Source organism: Geotrypetes seraphini, chromosome 16, assembly GCF_902459505.1.
Source record: "Geotrypetes seraphini chromosome 16, aGeoSer1.1, whole genome shotgun sequence".
NCBI lineage: Eukaryota > Metazoa > Chordata > Amphibia > Gymnophiona > Dermophiidae > Geotrypetes > Geotrypetes seraphini.
The window spans coordinates 47126470-47148289 of NC_047099.1; the positions used below are offsets into that span (position 1 = coordinate 47126470).

General features: G+C 44.4%; 1 protein-coding gene across 6 annotated transcripts in view; it reads right to left on the minus strand.

The window, feature by feature from the left end:
• Positions 1-551: 551 nt before the first annotated feature.
• The window catches only part of RAB3D (RAB3D, member RAS oncogene family), a 35554-nt gene continuing 14285 nt past the window's right edge, over positions 552-21820 (minus strand). For all 6 annotated transcript variants that reach the window (XM_033923895.1, XM_033923891.1, XM_033923894.1 and 3 more), the window contains 4 exons: positions 15882-16109; positions 7652-7770; positions 7013-7137; positions 552-4954 (listed from right to left, as the gene is read on the minus strand). In XM_033923895.1, coding sequence (XP_033779786.1) covers positions 4767-4954; positions 7013-7137; positions 7652-7770; positions 15882-16109 — 660 coding nt within the window. In that variant the 3' untranslated portion in view covers positions 552-4766. The remainder of the gene's footprint in view (positions 4955-7012; positions 7138-7651; positions 7771-15881; positions 16110-21820) is intronic.

A 21820-nucleotide genomic window follows, 5' to 3' on the forward strand; every position in this document is an offset into this window, starting at 1 on the left:
TGCTGGCAAGAATCAAAGTACAGACTCCCAGATAGTCAAGCTCTGCATACAATGACTGAAACCTTTATTTTCCCCTCAGACTTTACAGTGAATGGATTGTTCACATTTAAAGACTACATAGAACAATATAAATTATGGCATATGCGCTTAGTAGTGTATCAACATTGGGGGGTTTGTGGGGGGAAGGGGGTACGATGAAGAGCATTAGTTAATCCCTTTTCATGCCAATGTTGTACAAGAGAAATTATGGCAGAGACAATAGCAACAGATTCCACAGGTCCCTGAACATCAGACATAATGTAACAGGTTGTGCTCCCAACACACTGTGGGCTCTCTAAAAAAAAAAAAAAAACCCTAAATGAGAAGTGTTTGCTTCTAGAGCAGTGCTTCTCACCCCATTCCTTAGGGCATACATAGCCAGTCAGGTCCACACTGAATTGGCATGCTGAGAAAGCAGTGAATGCAAAGCTGACTGGGTAACATTTCCAAGCCTTGTATCTTGAGCTCTGTTCTTGCCAAATCCCCCCAAACATATACACACAATATAGCCGATCTACAGCAGGAGTATTTTCACCTTACTAAGAGGCTCTTATCTCAAACTTCAACCACATTTGCCAATGAAGAGGGCCAGAAATACATGCATACAGATTAGCTGGACATTACAGCTGCAGTAGACCCACACCTAAAAATGAAATGGAGAGGGGAAGAGAGACGCCATTAGAAACAGTTTGTAAGCTCAAAAAAGGAGGGAAGGAGACTCCAAAAAGAGGAAGGGAACAGTTGAAAGTCACTGCAACAGAGTACAACAATTGTAATTGCTAAACATGAGTGACTATCAAGGAACATCCAGGTCCTGAGGATGCACTGGGCTGGGTTTCTTTTCTTCAATGCTTACAGAAAACAGCTTCAACAAATGAAACCCCTTAATGTACATTTGTGGGATCATATTTTCATCCTGAGGATAATTGACATAATAGTAGCTTCAAACACCAATGGAGAGGAATCCAAACAAAGCACCAATCCAATTACGCTCCCACCAAGAATTCTCATTTTGTTTTGGACCATCAGAATTTTACTTTTGCAGGAATAAGCATTTCTACGCTCAATGCCCATCCACTAAAAGCTAATAATGTATCAGATACAACACTTAGCTTAAATATGTCTTCAATGACCAAAATATCCAAAACCATGGCTTTCCAAACTTCCAATATAAAGTCCCCCTTACAAGCTCATTTGAAAATAAGGGTTCTCATCTCAGTCTTCAGGAAACACTCAAGTCAGTCAGGTTTTCAGGATCTCCACAGTGAAAATGGAGGAGATAGATTTGCATACAAACAGGCATGCCTATTCTTTGTGGATCCCTGTTCAAAGAGCACGGGTGACTACTGCATCCCGCATCACTCATGCAGCTTCACCAAACGCCCAGGCCAGCAATTAGTGAGAGCCGGGAAAACTGGAGTTCAAATGCCAGAGTTGGTGACTTGGCTAAGTCATTTGCTCTCCTTTGCCTCAGGTACAAACTAGATTGCAGACTCTCTGGGAACAAGGAAACATAAAACAATGATCAACTGTCATGAGATTTCCTACTGTTTTAAAAGCAATTGTTTTCCCAGATGGAAATTAATACGGGGATTAAATCAAGCCCAGTATTCCTAGTAGTTCATCCCCCAAAAAGGCATCATGGCATGTGAGGAGAATGTGTCCAGTGCTTTCACTGTTTATTCCTGCTTTTCCCTATCCTATAGCAAGTAAAAAGGAAAAGCTTGGTTCTGCAGCAGAGTTGGGCATGACAGGGCAGCAAGAAGTGCAAGTGCTACTGGGTTTAACAGCAGCCATATAAATACTTATTATTCTGAGTGCTGTTACACATATCCCTTTGTTGTTTCAGTATTCTGAAACTCTTTCGGCCTCCAGGAAATTCAGTTTAGAATAGCGAAAGCAATTATAAATTCCTCAGTTTCTTTGTTTTTTGACAGGAGATTAACAGGTAGAATAAAACTTATCTAATGGACGGGCACCTTTGTCACCCGAGATCAGATTTCCGTAGCCTAGCCTTTTTCTAACAGAGGCCCCTGGATGACATGTGCTTTCTAATCTAGTTCTCCTTTCCACTCTAACACAGTTGGTCTTTATTCAGTACTAAACTCAAGCCGACACATCTATAGGCCTTTAAAAGGGTTGATCTTTCTAGGCTCAGCCTTGCTTATAGTAGGGCATCATAAATCCAGACCTAAGATCTCACAGGTCTTTAGTTTAAAGTTAAATCCAGCATAGGTGGTAATCCAAGTCAGAGTATCAAAGATAAAGGCATTGCGGGGAAGCCTATCAAAATTGCACAGATTCTGTATTAAAAATGTGTGTGGATATAAGTGTATATTCCATAAAGAACAGGGAGATGATAGAGACATTCAAATACATAAAGAGGTCATGCTATGAGATATGGGGCGGCAGATGCATGGAATGGCCTCCCAGCGGACATGGGATAAAAATGGCAAGAGAGTCCAAAAGGATCATGAAGACGGGAATGACGTTTATAGAAAATGGCCCAAAGTGCTTACTGGTACCTAGAAAAATAGCGCCTTCATCACAGCTACAGAGGCACTTTATGACATCCAATGCCACTGTAGGCGTGGCTAACGCTGGACGTGACGTTAGATATTGTAAAGCGCTTCCATAGCTGTGATTCATGTAAAAAGGTAGGCCTTAAAAACCTTGGCCTACGTTTCTGGCGCCTTTCATGAAGGTGCGGTTTTTGAAACGGCGCCTTTATGCGATTGACACGTGATCAGCGGCACTGTTTATAGAATCCAGCCTTTAATACTTATTTTCACTACCCATCACCTCAGTTTTAAGCTACTTTTCCACTGAAACTTAGGCACCTGAAATTTAGGAACTGAGAATTCATTAAAATTGACCCTAAGGTAGATGGGCACAGAGAAAAGTAATGAAGTTATGAGAGCGGGTTAATGGTAGCTGGGTTCTGTTCAGCATGGGTAAGAGAGAATGAGAAGGAGCTTGTTGGCAAGACAGGAGTGGGCTTATGAATGCAGTATGTATTGATTGCACATATTTTGTAAGTTGTGATGAGCCTTTGGTATGCAAATAAATACAATTTGGACTCGTGTGTTCTCATCTACCTAGGATGAAGGGGCAAGACTGGTATTTTACAAGAGTTCTTGTTTCTATGGCCAACAGCTGACAAACATCTATGCAGACTAGATGTAGCAATTGGTCTTTTTCTGCCATCATCTAACATGTTAAAAGATTATGTTTGCTGTCAGTGCTTTTGCATACTTCTGAAAAGGTCTGGTCGGTTTATTGAATGGTTAGAGCAGAGAGAGAGGGAAGGTTTAAAAAATGCCAGCATTTACTAAGGACAGAGAAATTGCAAATCAGGGAAGGGAAGGAGAATGATGTGGGACACTGCAGGGAGAAGGAGGGGAGAGAGACAACGGGGAAGTACGGTGGAGAGAAAGATAAGACTGCTGGACACCTGGGGGAGGAGGAGGAGGGAAAGAGAGAGATTCCTGAGGATGGGAGATGCTGGGCTACAAACAGGTGAGAGCACATAGCTGGTGGTTTGCTTAGACTGTTGCATATCCTTGAGCAGGTCCTGCAGAGACTTGCAAACAAGTCCCTACCTAACGGAGAGCACCAGCACTGGCTCCTCTTGCACACAGATAAGGAACCCAGAGAAGTAGTGGAGGACAAGAAGGAAGCGAGACATCACCAGACAAACTTCACTGTAATAAATATCCTTCCTTCACAGCCTTGGGCACAATAGTGCCTGCTGTCATCATCTCAAAGGCAGACTGTGCCTTGGTATTTCCTACTGGGCAAACTATTTATTACTTTTGAGTGCTAGGAGTGGAGTGGAGTGGCAAAAAGGCTTGAGAATCGTAATATTGCACTAAATCTCACATTTCCATAGAAACATGTGCCATCATAAAGGGTGTCTTGCCATTATAGATGGAAAAGGCTTTGCTGAATGCAGGGCACATCTTGCAGGGAGAGATGAGAGATGGGGTGCAGAAAATGAGGTCATGGGAGCCATTGGATTCTTGCAAGCACACACACTGAATTGTTAGCTATGGGAAGCAGTGAAAGACGCAGCAGTAGGTATTATAAGTCTTCCTCCCTTTTGTTAACAGATTTGACCCTGCCAGCTCTCCACAACTTCTTTTCAAGTTCAGAACTGGATTCTGAAGCACCTTTTGTCCTGTGAAATGATGGTGAGAGAGTAAAGCCTAGTATGGCCTGATCATCTGGTATCCATTTGTAGAACCGGAGTTTCCTGAACTGTAAAATCAGAGCACTTCAGAAATTACAGATGTGGACAGAAGGCACAGCTGTAGAAAAGCTTGCCAGAGAGGTAGAGGTGAAAATACAGTGTTCCAACTCAGGAGTTAGGCAAAATGAAGCAGAGGGCAAGGCAATACAGAGTGCTAGGGCTTAAAACCCCCAAAGTGCATTCTCTTCCTCCCCGCCGCTAGAGCTCTAGAAGGAGATGACTATTTTTAACTAGTCAAACTCATCAACTTTAGACATTTTAGCCCTCTTGCAAATACTGTTCCCAGTTTCCCCACCTGGACCCTGAGTTGTGCACTTCCTTTGACGTCACCTTGATTTTCTTCCCTGAACAGTTTGCCTTGACTAAGGAAGCAATGCGTTTGCATTTTGGCAATTATGTTGAGAAGGGGAGCTGAAGGGTGGGGGATAGAAGAGGAAAGCACCAACAGGAAAAGTGGAGGTATGTCTTTGGTTGTTCAGCAAGAGCAACCACTGGATTGCTGCGAGGGGGCCTCACTCAGATTGGCACTCTTGCTGTTGCTGGTGGGGGAGGAATTGGCATCTAGGCTCTCGTTCATCTTTTCACATATAGTGTCCACCAGACGCTCAAAAACCTGTTTCACATTGATGTTCTCCTTTGCGCTGGCTTCAAAAAATTCAAAACCTGGAGGGTAGAAGGGAAAAAAGGAACATGAAAAGTCCTGTGAGCAACAGCCCAAAACAACTAATTCCCAGGCGTGTAGGCTGGCATGATGTGAAGCTCATGTTCAACTTATTAAATCCCGTCTCAATTTTCTGTAACACGATGTACTGATCTAGTAAGAGGGAGAAGGGTGGTCTACCCTGGGCACGGGCTTCCTAAGGGCCCTGTACCCTTCCTCTTGTTCATCCCCTCCCATGCACGCACGTCCTTTGGCTTCCCCCAGCACGAGGTTGCTGACTGCATTGGCATTGGTGCTCTCTCTGATGTCACTTCCAGGACCCGTGCCTAGGAAGTGACGTCAAAGGGCGAGCAGACAACGATGTATGGGTAAAGGGAAGGGGGCACATGTGCAGCGGGGGGGGAGGGGGGGCGGGAAAGAGGGAAGGAGAGGAGCACCATCGCCCTGAGCGCCGCTCACACTTACTACGCTATTGCCTGTAGCTTGCTATTGTTCCTGTACTATGTGTGTTATTTATCCTGAAAACTTCTTTGTACATATTCTTCTAACCCGTTCTGGGCTCCTGGGAAGGATGGGCTATAATTAATACGACCAGTTGTGCACATTGACTTCCTGTAAGGGGGCACAGCATTCCAGCCTCCAAGACACTGAGAGGGGACATGATCGAAACATTCAAGATAATGAAGGGAATAGACTTAGTAGATAAAGACAGGTTTTTCATCCTCTCCAAGGTAGGGAGAACGAGAGGGCACTCTCTGAAATTAAAAGGGGATAGATTCCGTACAAATGTAAGGAAGTTCTTCTTCACCCAGAGAGTGGTAGATATCTGAAACGCTCTTCCGGAGGCTGTTATAGGGGAAAACACCCTCCAGGGATTCAAGACAAGGTTAGACATGTTCCTGCTGAACCAGAATGTACGCAGGTAGGGCTGGTCTCTGTTAGGGCACTGGTCTTTGATCTAGGGGCCGCCGTGAGAGCGGACTGCTGGGTCAGACCAGTGTTCCATCGTGCCCAGCAGTCCGCTCTCACGGCGGCCCCTAGATCAAAGACCAGTGCCCTAACAGAGACCAGCCCTACCTGCGTATGTTCTGGTTCAGCAGGAACATGTCTAACCTTGTCTTGAATCCCTGGAGGGTGTTTTCCCCTATAACAGCCTCCGGAAGAGCGTTTCAGATATCTACCACTCTCTGGGTGAAGAAGAACTTCCTTACATTTGTACGGAATCTATCCCCTTTTAATTTCAGAGAGCGGCAATTCTTATGTTCTTAAATACTGTTATTGAATTAGCGCTAAGTGTGTCCCATTGCCACACCTAAATCTAGGGGCCAGGTTAAAGCATTGGTCCCTCAACGTTCAAACAAAAATATGGAAGAAAGGAGATGTTCTCCTCACGAGTACATAGTCACAAAAGAGGAGGGAAAGGCACCCAAACAAGAAGGCTGCAGTCAATTCAGTTCCAAATGTGAGTTTGTGTTCATAAAACAGTGCCCAGTCTCAATTCCACTTGCTGGGTTGACTCAGGACTGCTGTATTTCAGGAGAACAGCCTGTGTCAGGAGTCAAAGTAGCTCTTAAAGTGTGAAAAGAAAAAGGTACACTGGAAACGAATTGGAGCCCAGTGTCGCAAAAAGAAACAGAATCTTAATGGTGTACACACCACCTCATTTTTGAGACGCTGTTTACTTGTGATACATGAGACTGGGCTTCAATCTTTTCACACTTTTTTAAAAGAGCTACGTTGTCTCATTCAGAAGGTCACTTTGTCTCCTGTCACAGACTGTTCTGCTGAAACACAGCCATGTCACATCAATGTGTCATGTGGAACTGAGACGACTCACAAAACAGTGTATCTCACATTTGGAGCTGAATAAAACTGGTCAACTGCAGCCTTCCTGCTTGGTGTCCCACTTTTCCCTCTCCATAACTAAAAATATTATAGCTCATATTGGGCCATCTGGATTTTCAAACACAGTTTTGTGATGGGAAAAAGTTTCCTAACCGTTCCATGAAATCCCAGAAAGTGATGGGGCACTCAAAAGAGTAGAAAGGAACATTCCTGACCTAATTCATCAGCCAATCGTTTGCCATCCTCTGTAGGGATCACCCGGTCATCTTCTAGGTCACACTTGTTCCCCACGAGGATCACCTGGGCGTTGTCCCAGGAGTATGTCTTGATCTGCGTCGCCCTGAGCAAGAAGGGGAGAATGGAGGAGAGATGAATGCAGGGTGATCATATGGTGGGAATTGTAACTGAAGCCAACTTGTCCTCCAAATCCTATGCTTCAATCCTCTGAATCCTGTGCTTTCTACCTGGAGGATTCAGTGTAGCTCTGGCGGCTTTTAAAAGGCGGAAAAGCGTAAGATCCAGAGAATTGCCCACTGGATATCTCCAGGTCACTGGGGCAAGCCAAGTCAGTCCCAATTTACTTCTGTTTCATCCAAGGTCCTCCAGTTTCTGCTCTGCTTGGAATGGACTTCCCAGATAAGTCCTGGGGACCTTAGAGCAAACTGGGTTTCAGGACAACCACAAGAAGTAGACAATAAATTTGCACCCTTGGGAAACTTGATATATGCAAACATCTCCTGTGTGTTCAGTAGGACAAGTGGGGGAAGTTGTTCCCTAGAGAAACTGGAAGTATAAAAGTCAACAAAGACGGGGTTAGAAAATACGGATAGAGGTGAATGTAGAAGGCATCTTACCAGTCCTGCACTGCATTGAAGGAATCTTGGTTTGAAATGTCATACATTAGTAAGAAACCCATGGCTCCTCTGTAGTATGCCGTAGTGATGGTTCGGTACCTCTCCTGGCCCGCTGTGTCCTTAGAACAGAGTAAAAAGAACAAATTAAGCAGCGATGGTGAACAAGGCCGACTCCTTGGCCCCAAACAAGGCTTGCTTATTACACAGGAACTCACTTTCCCGTTCCGGTGAGTTCTTTTCCTGTCCCTGCCCCATTCCTGCAAGCTCCGTCCTCATCTGCACAAGCCTCAAACACTTTAAATTCATAAGTGTTTGAGGCTTGTGTGGTTAAGGCAGAGCTTATAGGAATGGGGCAGGGGAAGGAACAGCAACAAAACCCACGGGGAAATTGAGTTCCTACAGGGACAAATTTGTCCCCGTGTCATTCTCTATTGCTTATCACAGAACAGCAACATGACACTGGAAAGGAGGCTCTAGGCCTGCAGCAACATGGCTGTCTCTGCCAGTCCAGAGAGAAACGTGGAGCCTGGGATATGCTCCATTGATCCAGGTGCCCTGATTGAGGACACGCTGACCAGAGCGTTCCAGCATGGCAGGTCAACTCCATGTTTCATTTTTCACTTCCAGGATCAGAGCCGAGATTCTGAAAGAAAGTGATTTGCTTCAATGTTACACAGAGTCTTTGAAGGAATCAGAGATGAGGCACAGGGAGAAAGAGTTAGCCCTGATATCGCACACAAAAAGCCAAAGATTAGGACTCGTCTCCCTCCTTCCTGACTGTCTCAATTAAGGTGGAAAGTGACGGGTTGGAAACAGCTGTTTGGTACAAGTAACGTACGTCAGTTTCCACCTCAGCAACCCACGGAAAACAAAGATCAATTTAACACACCAATTAACATTTCCGGAGTTGAAAGGGTTCATTCTTCTTTGTGGAAAAATCAGGCCTTGGTGGCTGACTTCAAGCGTTGACAAGGAGAGAGTGAGCTGTGCTCTGACGTCTCCAAACCCTTGCACGCACAAGCTTTTGTGTCAGAGCCCAGAGATCGGGTCTGTGTTGCTCTCTCTGACCAACACATCAGACATGGCTGCCTTTTCTCTTCCCCCCATCTCAAAGGCCAAAGAGCCAGAGTCTGTCTTCCCCTTACTTCTCAGACCTCTAACTTCCTCTGCTCTCTACCAGGAGAAATCAACCTCAGAGATTTCCACTCTGCCAGAAGGAGTGGGCCCACAGGTGGGCCAGGTTAGCTGCCAGGGATCCACCAAGCCCTGCCAGTTGAAGCATTTTCCCCTCCCCTCCTAGTATTGCAACCTACCCTTCCCCTGGTGCATCTGTTTAAAACATATATGCTGTATGGTCTGGCCCCCACCAGAGCCTTCCCGCAAACAGTCCTGCCTATGCAGAAAGAGAAGTTGCATTGGAGACTCAGGGGCCAGTGTAAACAGCATGTGAGAGTTTCGGCTCGCTGCTAGTGACCTCTAGAAGTGACTTTTTGTTAAAGTATGTGTTTGTGTGCGGGGGGGGGGGGGGGAGAGATGTGTGATTTCAGAGAGTGAGGGAAATGCCAAAGCCGGATTGCCAAAGGGAGACATGACAAACCACGGAGCACTGGAAAGAAAAATTGTGCCCACTCAAAACTAGCTGGAAGTTTATAACATACGGGGCTATTTTTAAACCTTTCAAATACAAACAGCAGATTGAAATTGAAGGGCTAGATTTCAAAAGAACTTCCCTGTCCATGAATTTTCAGCAGCACTGTTCCCATAGCCCTGCTGAAAATTTACAGACCACTGTCTGCATAGTGTTGAGGTTGAGCGAGAATATCCTGCCGAAAATATGGCTAGCCAATAAAGACAATCAGTGGCTGAAAGGCATCTGCTATGTGTACAGTGATGTTGGTTGCCATGAATAGTTCTACTGAATATAGATAACCCGTTTCAATGCTATGGTCAGCATTCACAAAACAAACCTGAGAACTGCCATGTGATTTTTAGATCTAATCCGAGCCCAAAGATGGGATTTATAGGATTTTTTTTTTTCCACTTACTTTCCAACATCAGGCAGTTAGAATTAGATGGATCGACAATTATGGCTTATTTCTAACTTTTTTAAATACATTGCAGCAAGAAATTTATGTGATCAAGGAAGATATGATAATGTTATTGTAATTCCTGGAATAGCCAGCTATTTCCTAGTAAGCTGTATGGAACTCTTTTAGGGTGATTGTGGAGTAGAATATCAAATCGTATTGTAGTTTTTCATGCAGTACACAACTGGGGTTCAAGTTGTTTAGATAAGTTCCTGGAAGAAAAGGCCATAAAAATGATTAGCCATGTAGGCTTGGGATATCCCAGAGCTATACCGAGGCAAGCAGAGGTGCAGGAAAGGCAAGACACCAAAACAGCCCCCACCCTTTGTCTTCTCTTCTTGGCTGTGACATAGTGGGCAGGTGGGGGCACCAGAGGGCATGCCACACAAGCTATGATTCCAGCTCAGTACGATCCTGCTCATTCCTAGAATCAGATCTACTTTTGGGGGCCTATTGGTTCTTAGGATCTGGACTGGGGTGAAAAGCTTGATGGACATTGGTCTGACTCAGCATGGCTGTTCGTATGTGGAGCCACTCAAAGATGTTCATCCTTTAACAGATCTACACAGTATTCTTTGGCAACCGGGGACTACGCATCCCAAAATGCACCAGGCCGTTAGATAGCAGTATCCCCTTCTCCTGCTGCCAAGCCACTAGAATGCAGGGAAAGACATGATAGGATAGCTTCTCACTCATACCTTGGTCTCTCCTCATCAGTATGCTTCCAGGAAAGTGGATAATCATCTCTCAGTCACTCTGGTAACGGAAGCTAAGTAAATAAACATCTAGCCCACATCTGTGGGAAAGCTAACAAGGCCTTCTAAGGTTGCTAGCAAAAACAAACAAACTGTGGCCTCTTGCGATCCTGATGAGCTAAGTACAGACAGTCCACTAAACACCTCCACAGTAAGGTCTACAAATAGTGCACAGAGCTGTGACACCGCAGCTCTAGCTCCCAATCCCACTTCTGCCACCAGCCCTCTCCATGTGACCTTCAGCACAGTCAATCAAAGCTGCGACACCTCAGCTCCAGCTCCCAATCCCACTTCTGCCACCAGCCCTCAATGTGTGATTGTTGTTCTCTACATGTAGCTGTAAATGCTTATATTAAGGGGCATTTGTATACATGCATTTGTGGCATGAGTGTGTTTGTGCTGTAGGTGTCTTATTTTCCTTTATTTGTCTTTATTATTTGCTTCTTGCTGTCAGTCTCTGGATCCTGGTAAACAGTCACATCCTGCAATCCTCTTGTCTGACTCTCCTCAGGGCCTCTGCTTTTTGGTGGGCTAAGATCCCTTTTACATAGTGCTTTCTGAAGACGTGTTCTACAAGGCATACTCCTTCAAGTTCTACAAATGATGCCCAAAGTAAAATGTACAGTTATAGTCAGTTATCTGCTATCACAGAATTCACATTTAGCACCCAGTGGATTTGTACAGATTTTTGAGTGACTTGACTTGCACCCACTCTCTCCCCCAGAAAGATGCTATTTCAGCATGTTTCTGAAGATCAAACTGAGGGGAGAATGGGAGTTTTGTAGGGAGGCACATTTGGTTCATAAGCACACCTCTAAATATCCTGACAACACAACTGGATTGTGGCCCTTGAGGACAGAAGTTGGATGGCAAGAATTAGTTCTGCTTTTGGGGGATTTGCTGGGTACTTATGACCTGGAGCAGCCACTGTCGGAGAGGATGCTGGATTCAATGGACTCCGGTCCAGCTCCGCATGATTTACATTGTGTTCTTACCTCATCTTATCTCATTCATATCCTCTTGTATTTGTTCTCTCCCTCAGGATAACATGTCTAAATGTCCTTTTCCTCATTTTTTTCAAAATTTAGAATAGCCTGGCACTTTTAATTAGGTGTTCATTCTGCTGCCCCTCAATTTCTCTCTTCTTATACACCTCCCAGAGAACTCCGTTCCTCAGATAAGCTGCTCCTACCTTTCCCCTTCTCCTCCACTGCTAATTCCAGACTTTGTTCCTTTCATCTAGCTGCTCCCTACGCCTGGAATAAATGACCTGAGTTTATCCGTCAAACCCTTTTCCTTGTTTAAAAGCAGACTGAAAACCCACCTTTTGGATATAGCCATCAATCCTTAACCCTACTCCTCTGCCCTCCAACTCAGCCCGCTGATTAACCATTCCCCTTAACTGTATCCATGCCATTCTGTTTGTCTGTCTTGCCTGTTTAGATTGTAAGCTCTTTCGAGCAGGGACTGTCTTCTCTGTGACTCTGTACAGCGCTGCATGCGTCTGGTAGCGCTATAGAAATAATTAGTAGTGTGAAGTTTCAGTCCTTGGGAAGCAGAGCTGAGATTGTGATGTCATAATGCCTCATTCCACCAATAAGAGCCAACCTCATTAGTGATGTCACAATGGCTTGATTGTCCTGTACTCCCCTCTGCCCTCCAACCCAGCCAGCAGATTAATCGTTTCCCCTTAACTGGATCCATGACATCCTGTTTGACTGTCTTGCCTGTTTAGATTGTAAGCTCTTTGGAGCAAGGACTGTTTTCTTACTCTTTGTGATTCTGTGCAGCGCTGCGTGCGTCTGGTAGCACTATAGAAATAATTCATCGTAGTAGTAGGTGCTCTATGATTTTTCAGCTATGAGAATTTGAGAAGTTCTCAAGGGACAGAGGGGAAGCAACTGAAGCCTGAATCACAATCCATGATTTTAAGTGGAGAGCAGGCCCTGCAGTCTAGGTGGATGGGACAGTTAAGGCGAGACGAACTTAAAAAGCTCTAGACAAGGTAGTTTCACAGTCTGATTAGCAAAACAAAATGCTAAAAATGGACCTGGAAACAGTTCTGTTTCTTCACCAGGCGCAGTGTGCACGGAGAAGCACAATAAGGCAGCCCAGTTAATTCACTGGAAACTATGTAAACACTTGGAGATTGATAAATCAGGTGCCGCTTTTCTTTATAACTTTTGGGCGCTGAAACAGAGACATTTTACTTTTGAGAGTGGCCTGGACTTAACTTTATCTATTGTGGTAATACCTAGCACCCAACCAGGTAGGTTTAGCCTGTACTGCATGAATGGCAGGTCTAACTATAAATACTAACTCATAAAGAACATAAGAGTTCCCATACTGGGACAGACCGAAGGTCCATCAAGCCCAGGATCCTGTTTTCAACAGTGGCCAATCCAGGGCTCAAGTACCTAGCTAGATCCCAAGTAGTAAAATAAAATGGCCTATGGACTTTTCTTATAGGAAATAATCCAAACCTTTTTTAAACCCTACTAAGCTAACTGATTTCACATGAATTTCAAAGTTGAATTACAAGCTGTGTGAAGAAATATTTTCTCCGGTTTGTTTTAAATCTACTACTTAGTAACTTTATCGCATGCCCCCTAGTCTTAGTATTTTTGGAAAGTGTAAACAACTGATTCACATCTACCCTTTCCACTCTACTCAGTATTTTATAGACCTTTGTCATATCACCCCTGAGCGGTCTCTTCTCCAAGCTGAAGAGCCCTGGCTGCTTTAGCCTTTCCTCATAGGAAAGTCGTCCCATCCCTTTTATCATTTTCATTGCCCTTCTCTGTACCTTTTCTAATTGTGCTATACCTTTTTTGAGGTGCGGCAACCAGAATTGCACACAGTATTTGTTATCAACTGTGAAAAGGGCTTGTGAACCACAGTATCTAAAGTTTTGTCCTGGAGATAGAGGACAAAGTGACCTGCCCAAGCTCATAAGAGCAGAAGTGGTAACTGAATCTTGGCTTCCCTGGTTCAAAGGCTACTGTTCTAACCACTGGCCTACTCCCTACTCTTTCAGATATGTTTGTGTATTTGCTGTTCCACCACATACAGTCACAAAAATATAAATAAATTACTCTGACCATAACCCTGATAAAGAAAGGAAGACTGATCATCTGGGAGACTCCCAGCCCATCATCTGGGTCTGACCAAAGGTTCTAAAACAGACCTATTACTGGTAATTTGCAACTTATTTCTCAAATCTGCCTCTGCACGTGAGGACTGAAGAGTAGCCAAAATCATGCCAGTTTTCAAAGAGGGCTCCTGGTGAGCCTGACATTATGAAGCTAAATCTAGTTGAATGGAGAAGAGCCAGCACAGATTTAGAAAAGGGAGGTCGTGTCTTACTAATATATTAGAATTCTTTCGGAGATGTGAATTTCTATGTGGACAGAAGTATGTCGATATAGTATAACTGGATTTGAGGAGGTGTTCGATAAATCTTTGAAGTGTAAAAAAAAAAATCACAAAATAAGAGGCAATGTCTTACTGCAGATCACTAAGTGGTTTAAAGATAGGAGGCAAATTTGATCTAATATCTAGAGTGTAGTCACTAGGGAAATCTACTGTAACAGCATTTAATTTTCAAAAGAGCAACAACAATAAAATGAGAAAAATGGTTAAAAAGAAGCTAAAAGGTTTGGCCACAAAGGTGAGGACTTTAAATTGGGCATGAATGTTACCATTTTGGAAGCCCAGACCAGATGCATTCCTCGAACCGCTGCTGTTCAATGTATTTATAAATGATCTAGAAACAGGGACGAAGTGCAAAGTAATAAAATTCGCAGATGACACCAAACTATTTAGTGGAGTTAGGACTAAAGAGAACTGTGAAGATTTACAAAGGGACCTGAACAAACTAGGGGCATGGGCGATGAGATGGCAGATAAAGTTTAATGTAGAGAAATGTAAAGTCTTGCATGTAGAAAACAGATACCTGAAGTACAACTATACAATGGGAGGGCTGGTAATGGGTGAAGGTACCCTAGAAAAGGACCTGGGGGTAATAGTAGACAAGACAATGAAGCTGTCGGCACAGTGCGCAGCGGCCTCTAAGAAGGCGAACAGAATGCTAGGTATAATCAAGAAAGGTATTACAACCAGAATGAAATAAGTTATCCTGCCGCTGTATCGGGCGATGGTGCACCCGCATCTGGAGTACTGCGTCCAGTATTGGTCACAGTACCTTAAGAAGGATATGGCGATACTCGAGAGGGTTCAGAAGAGAGCGACGCAATTGATAAAAGGTATGGAAAAGCTTTCATATGCTGAGAGATTGGAGAAACTGGGGCTCTTTTCCCTGGAGAAGCGGAGACTTAAGAGGGGACATAATAGAGGCTTACAAGATCATGAAGGGCATAGAGAAAGTGGAGAGGGACAGATTCTTCAAACTTTTGAAAACTACAAGAACGAGAGGGCATTCGGAAAAATTGAGAGGGGACGGATTCAGAACCAATGCTAGGAAGTTCTTCTTCACCCAAAGGGTGGTAGACACCTGGAATGCGTACGGTATTGGGGTTCAAGAAGGGATTAGATAATTTCCTGAAGGAAAAGGGGATAGAAGGGTATAGATAGAGGATTACTATACAGGTCTTGGACCTGATGGGCCGTCGCATGAGCGGACTGTTGGGCGTGATGGACCTCTGGTCTGACCCAGCAGAGGCACTGCTTATGTTCTTATGAAGAGAAAACAAGAGCTGGCATGGTTAAAAGATGAAATGAAAGATGCTATTAGAGCCATAATACATAATTTAAAGAAAAGGAAAAAGGATCCAAATGAAGAAAGTAAGACGCAACATAAGCACTGGCAAGTTAGATGCAAAGCACTGATAAAGACAGCTAAAATAGAATACAAAGAGAAACTTGCCACAAAGGTAACCTTTTTTAAAAAATTTTTATTTTAGGTACATCAAAGCAGAAGGGGGACACCACCCCAACCTAGGTCTCTCATCCATTGCACCCAGGGATTTGTAGTGTACAATTTTTAGGAAGTCCACCCAGCAACCGGAGTGGAACCCCATTTCTCCCTGGACACACACACAGAGGCAGAGTGTAAGCCTCCACACCCTTTGGGTACACAAAGTGAGTCAATGTTATCCTGAGGAGGAGCTAGGAATGTGTGCGAACTCTACCAGCAGAATTGGTCACTTCCACATGCTAAGCGGCTATTCCTCCCCACCTCCTAAGCCTGCCCGTTTCCACTAAAGTGCTCGAGGAAACAAGAAGATGAAAAATATTATAAATATATACATATCTGGCAAAAAAATAAAGAAATAGGAGGAAATGAAAAGAAACTAAACTAAAACCCAATCTTGAATGCCGTTCTGTGCTGGGACCTGCTACCCTCTGCCCACCGAGCCAGGCACTCACCCAGATCTGCAATTTCACCCTCTTCTCATTGCGATACACTGTCTTCACCTTGAAGTCTATGCCCACCGTGCTGACGAAGGCAGAGGTGAAGGAGTCATCTGCATAGCGGAAGAGGAAGGAGGTCTTTCCCACACTGCTGTTGCCAATGATCAGTAACTTGAACATGTAGTCAAAGTTCTGGTCCGCGGCATCTTTCTGGTTCTGCCGGGAGTCATTGGCAGAGGCCATCTGAAAACAACAAGAAAAGGCAGGATGGAGTGAGAAATAAGGCGGGTCCTGCCTCTGCCACCCCCTGGCACCTGCAGCTCAATTCCACTTACACTGTAAGCTCAGTAGGGAAGGGGGAAACAAAAGGAAAAATGTATTTACAAAGTGGATTTGGCCCTTTCGCCTAATGATTAGAGCAGCAGGCAGAGAACCAAGACAACCAGGGCTCAAATCCTCAAATGCTCCTTCTAATCTTGGGCAAATCAGATGCAGTAGATTGGTGTGCAGAGGCCCAAATATCTGACTTCTAGATATGATACAGACATTTATTAAAAGAGAACCAAATCTTTTCCAGAGAAGGGAAAATGGTAAAACGAGAGGGCATAACTTGAGGTTGCAGGGAGAAAAACTTAGGAGCAATCTTAGGAAATTCTTCTTCATGGAGAGGGTGGTAGATGCCTGGAATGCCTTCCGGAGGGAAGTGGTGGAGAGGAAAATGGTGATGGAATTCAAAAAAGCGTGGGATAAAAATAGAGGATCTCTAATTAGAAAACAAAGAATGGAAATTAAAGAACTAAGGCCGGTACTGGATAGACTTGCACGGTGATGATTTGGTGTGGGATTGGGCTGGGGAGGGCATCAATGGGAACTCCACTAACTTGGAACATGAGGATGTTCCTGGCCAGACTTTGTGGAAGATATCCTGCAAACAGGATGGTTGGATAGGCTGGAGTGAGCTTGGACGGCAACTTCAGCATTTGGAACCTAGGACAATACCAGGTGGACTTTACAGTCTATGACCCAGAAATATCAAAGAAGAGTTAAATGAATCATGTATTTTTAATGGGTATAGCTAATGGGCAGACTGGATGGACCATTCAGGTCTTTATCTGCCGTCATTTACTATGTTACCTGGCAGAAACCCAAAGAGTAGCAACATTCCAGAGCTGAGATTGTGATGTCATAATGCCTAAGAAGCCAACCTCAGCAGTGATGTCACAATGGCTTGATTAGATGGCAACTTCAGCATTTGGAACCTAGGACAATACCAGGTGGACTTTACAGTCTATGACCCAGAAATAGCAAAGAAGAGATAAGTTAAATGAATCATGTATTTTTAATGAGAATAACTAATGGACCGTTCCGGTCTTTATCTGCCGTCATCTACCATTTACGTGGGAGTGTGTGGTGCAGTGGTTAGAACTATAGCCTTGACACCCTAAGCTTGTGGGTTCAAATCCTGCACTGCTCCTTGTGACCCAGGGCAAGTCACTTAGGCCCAGCACCTAATATTAGGCACCCAACTAATTGATCAACAAGCCCAATTAAGCTTTTTAACCAGCAATAATTGAAACTTAGGCACCTATCAAGAAAGAGTGATTCTGTAGCAAGGTGCCTCTAAAAATTTAGGTGGCCTTCCAAAACATAGGCGCTATGCGCCTTGTTACAGAATGGCTGCTCTTAAGTGTGCTTAAGCGCTCACATGGCCGCCTTTTACTTGTGCCTAGAGCTGGCCTATTTCTTGGGTGTTGCTCAGCGTGATTCACTAAACGGCAGCCAACTGTACTTAAATCGTGCTGAATGGTGCCCATTCTTATAGAATTTGCCCCTTACTCCCCATTGCCCCAGGTACATTAGATAGAGTGGGAGCCTGCCGGAATAATTTGTAATCCACATAGAATTGTAGGATATGCAGACTATAAATTATTAAAGAAAGAAAGATACTATGTTACCATGCCATGTATTATAATCTTGTGTGTGGAAAACCTGGAGCAAATTGGGGTGGGAGGAGATCAGGAGTTTCAAGTTTATTAAAAGATTTTTTAGACCGCTTAATCAAATATCTAAGCGGTTTACAATATAGAATTACATAAAAACATATAACTTTATAAAAACAAATAAAACAAGGGGAACTGGAAGACAATCCGATTATTAAAAGCACAAGACGTACGGACCAACTGCCGACAATAGGGGAGTGGGAGAGAAGTACAATTTTTATAGAAAAGATTCAACATTAAAGGAAAGTACGATAGGCTGGGGTAAAAGATTAACAATTTACATTATAATGGCACAAAATGGGGGCAATCATACCATACACACAGCTTCTTGTGTGCATGTCCAAAAGCCCCCCAGAAGTGCCAGGACACACTGGCATCTGTTCTGTGCCTAAATAAGAGCCAATGTGTGCTTTCCCTTCTGGTTTTGTTCAGCCATGCGTACAGGTCTGTAACCTCCTGCCTTCAGATTGCAAAAGGAGACTTCTCTGCTGAAATCCTCTCCAGGAGCCCTTCTCACGGAAACCATCCGTCAAAAGACCCTGTTCAGGCCCTCCCTCTGGCTGTTTTCTTCACAAGATAGGAGGAAGTGGTTGAGAGGAAGATCCGGAATGTTTGAAGGACAGTTATTTCTCAATAGATGAAGAGAATGCATTCGGAACTGCCCATCTCCAAGGATTTCCCAATAAAAAAGTTTGAAGGCAGGTGGTGAAGTGGATATCATTTTGACACACACACTGAATACATTGTCATGACCTCACATGGTGGCTCTCCCTCAGCTCTTTGGATCAGAAGTGGCCCCGCCTTAAAGTAAGTGAAAACCACTGAAAAGACCCAAGTTAAATCCATCATCTCTTCTCCCAGCCAAGTTTTCAGGATACCCAAAATGAATTTAAAATAATAATAATTTATATTCTGCATATCCTACAATTTTTATGCAGATTACAAATTATTCAGGTACTCAAACATTTTTCCTAACTGTCCTGGTGAGCTCCCACTCTAACTAATGTACCTGGGGCAAAGGGGATTAAGTGACTTGCCCAGGGTCACAAGGAACAGTGTGGGATTTGAACCCAAAACCTCAGGGTGCCGAAGCTGTAGCTCTAACCACAACATACATAGTAAAAACAACACTACATTAAGAACTATATCCATAACGCTTTCAGGTTCTAAATCCTTTCAAATCTTATAAAAATGCCACTACAAATAGTTTTCTGAATCACACAACTGGCTCAGCAAATAACAGTCCCGCTGGTTTCCACATATCTAGAACTTCCTCTCATCCACTACAGTATCTTATGCATATTGATTGTGGGATGCAGAGGGCCTGACTGGCTAGGTGTGTCCTGTGGACTGGTTCAAGAAACTCTTTTCTAGATGCAGTCTTTCAGAATGTTCTTGCATCCACCTTGGGTGTCTCGTTAGGTCTTCAAGGGCCTGATGCTAGAGTTCAAATCCTTGCACGACATGGCTATGTGATGGCTAAACTTCCTCCGTATGTGCCAAACCGGTCCCTCCACTCCCAGGATGAAACATGCCTCAAAATGTCCCCCTGGTCGTGCCCTTCAACCACAAACTGTTAAACAACGGTCCTACTCCCACCGAGCCACTGGAATCGACTGCCATCACAGATCAGATCTCTTGAAGGTCTCCTCAACTTCAGAAAAGCAATAAAAACCTACCTCTTCCTCTGACCCCCCTGCCCTTGATCCATGGACTACAAAGAATTGTATATTAGTAACTGAACCAGTCTGTGTCACATAAGGAAAATGGCACCTAATATGTGTCAACTAGGATGAAAACTTGCATTGTAATCTTGTAATGGTATTACGTATATTTAACCTGTAACCCATTCTGCACTCTTTGGGGACAACGTAATAGAAAATGAATTAAATAAATAAATTGTAGACAATTTGATGAAATCTTCCGCCCAATGTGCGGCCGCGGCCAAAAAAAGCAAACAAGATGCTAGGAATTAAAAAAAAAAGGGATGGTTAACAAAACTAAGAATGTCATAATGCCCCTGTATCACTCCATGGTGTGACCTCATTTTGAATATGGCGTTCAGTTCTGATCTCCTTATCTCAAGAAAGATACAGCGGCATTAGAATAGGTTCAAAGAAGAGTGACCAAGATGATGAAGGGGATGGAACTTCTCTGGTATGAGGAAAGACTAAAAAGGTTAGGGCTCTTCAGTTTGGAAAAGAGACGGCTGAGGGGAGATAGGATTGAAGTCTACAAAATCCTGAGTGAACTAAAATGGGTACAAGTGGATCAATAATTCACTCTGTCAAAAATTACAGACTAGATGAAGTTACATGGAAATACTTTTATAGCCAATAGGAGGAAATATAGTTAATCTCTGGAACGCGTTGCCAGAGGTTGTGGTAAGAGCCGATAGTGTAGCTGGTTTTAAGAAAGGTCATTGGCCATTGGCCATTGTAAGGATAAGTTCCTGGAGGAAATGTCCATAGACTATTATTGAGAAAGACATGGGGGAAGCCACTGCTTGCCCTGGATCGGTAGCAAGGAATGTTGCTACTCTTTGGGTTTTTGCCAGGCTTGGCCACCGTGACCTGGATTGGCCATTGTAAGGATGGGCCAGATGGGCCACTGGTTTCAGCCAGTAAGGCTATTCTTATGTTCTTAAGAGGGGGAGAAGGAAGTGCAAACGCTATGAAGAAAGAGAGTGAATGCTAAATGAAGGGAGGGGGATGATGGGAAGGGGGAAAGCTGGGAACTTCTTCAAAAGGGCTGAATTGCTGGAATTGGGGTTGAGGCCAGCTATCACTTTTTCAAGGTCAATAAAATTCTCCCTTTCACTGGAAGAAAGCTTGGCACAAGGCAGACTGGTAGCTTTGAAACTGAAAGTTCAAAGCTTCACTGAAGGAGCCACCTCCTGCACGGCACTTGGCATAACAGCTGAACCAGAATCAAGAGGAAGCCAATCTATCCTTGCTCATACATCTCAAATCTGCCCTACCTATGAGACTCGCCAGATTCCATATCAGAGCTCTCCAGTCCTAGAGGTGACAGACTGTATCCATCCCCTGAACCCTCCAGTCCTTAGAGGCGACAGGCTTTGTATCCTTGTGTAAATCCCCTGAACCTTCCAATCCTAGAGGCCACAGGCTCTGTATCCCTATGTCCATTCCCCGAACCCTCCAGTCCTAGAGGTGACAGGCTCTGTATCCCTGTGTCAATCCCCCGAACCCTCCAGTCCTAGAGGTGACAGGCTCTGTATCCCTGTGTCCATCCCCCGAACCCTCCAGTCCTAGAGGTGACAGGCTCTGTATCCCTGTGTCCATCCCCTGAATCCTCCAGTCCTAGAGGTGACAGGCTCCATATCACTGTGTCCATCCCCTGAACCCTCCAGTCCTTAGAGGCCACAGGCTCTGTATCCTTGTGTCCATCCCCCGAACCCTCCAGTCCTAGAGGCAACAGGCTCTGTATCCCAGTGTCCATCCCCTGAACAGTGTAGTTATTTACCTGTAACGTAGGTTCTCCGTGGACAGCAGGATAGTCAACCACATATGGGTGTTGTCCCAACAGCTCCCAATTTGCGGATAAGCTCTCCAATAGCTCAGAGAGATTTTTTTTTTCTCTCTCTGAGCATGTGCAGTGCCCGGGCCCCACTGGGCATGCCCAAGCCCTACCCATTTCCCCCTGTTTCCCCCTAATCCCCAGTCTTTAGTTTCCGCCCGTTCCCATCGGTTGGATTTTCTACAGTGAGGCGACAGGCTCTATATCCCTGTGTCCATCCCCAAGCCCTCCAGTCCTAGAAGTGACAGGCTCTGTATCTGATCAGAAACATAGGGTGCGCTGTGTGTCATACATACACCTAGACCTGTGTTTGAGAGTTGGTGGGTGCATTCCTGCTCAGTTAAGGAGATGTCCTTACAGGGTGCTGTTTATTGAGTGGGAAGGTGCTGCTGGGCTTTTCTCTTTCTCTTTAGT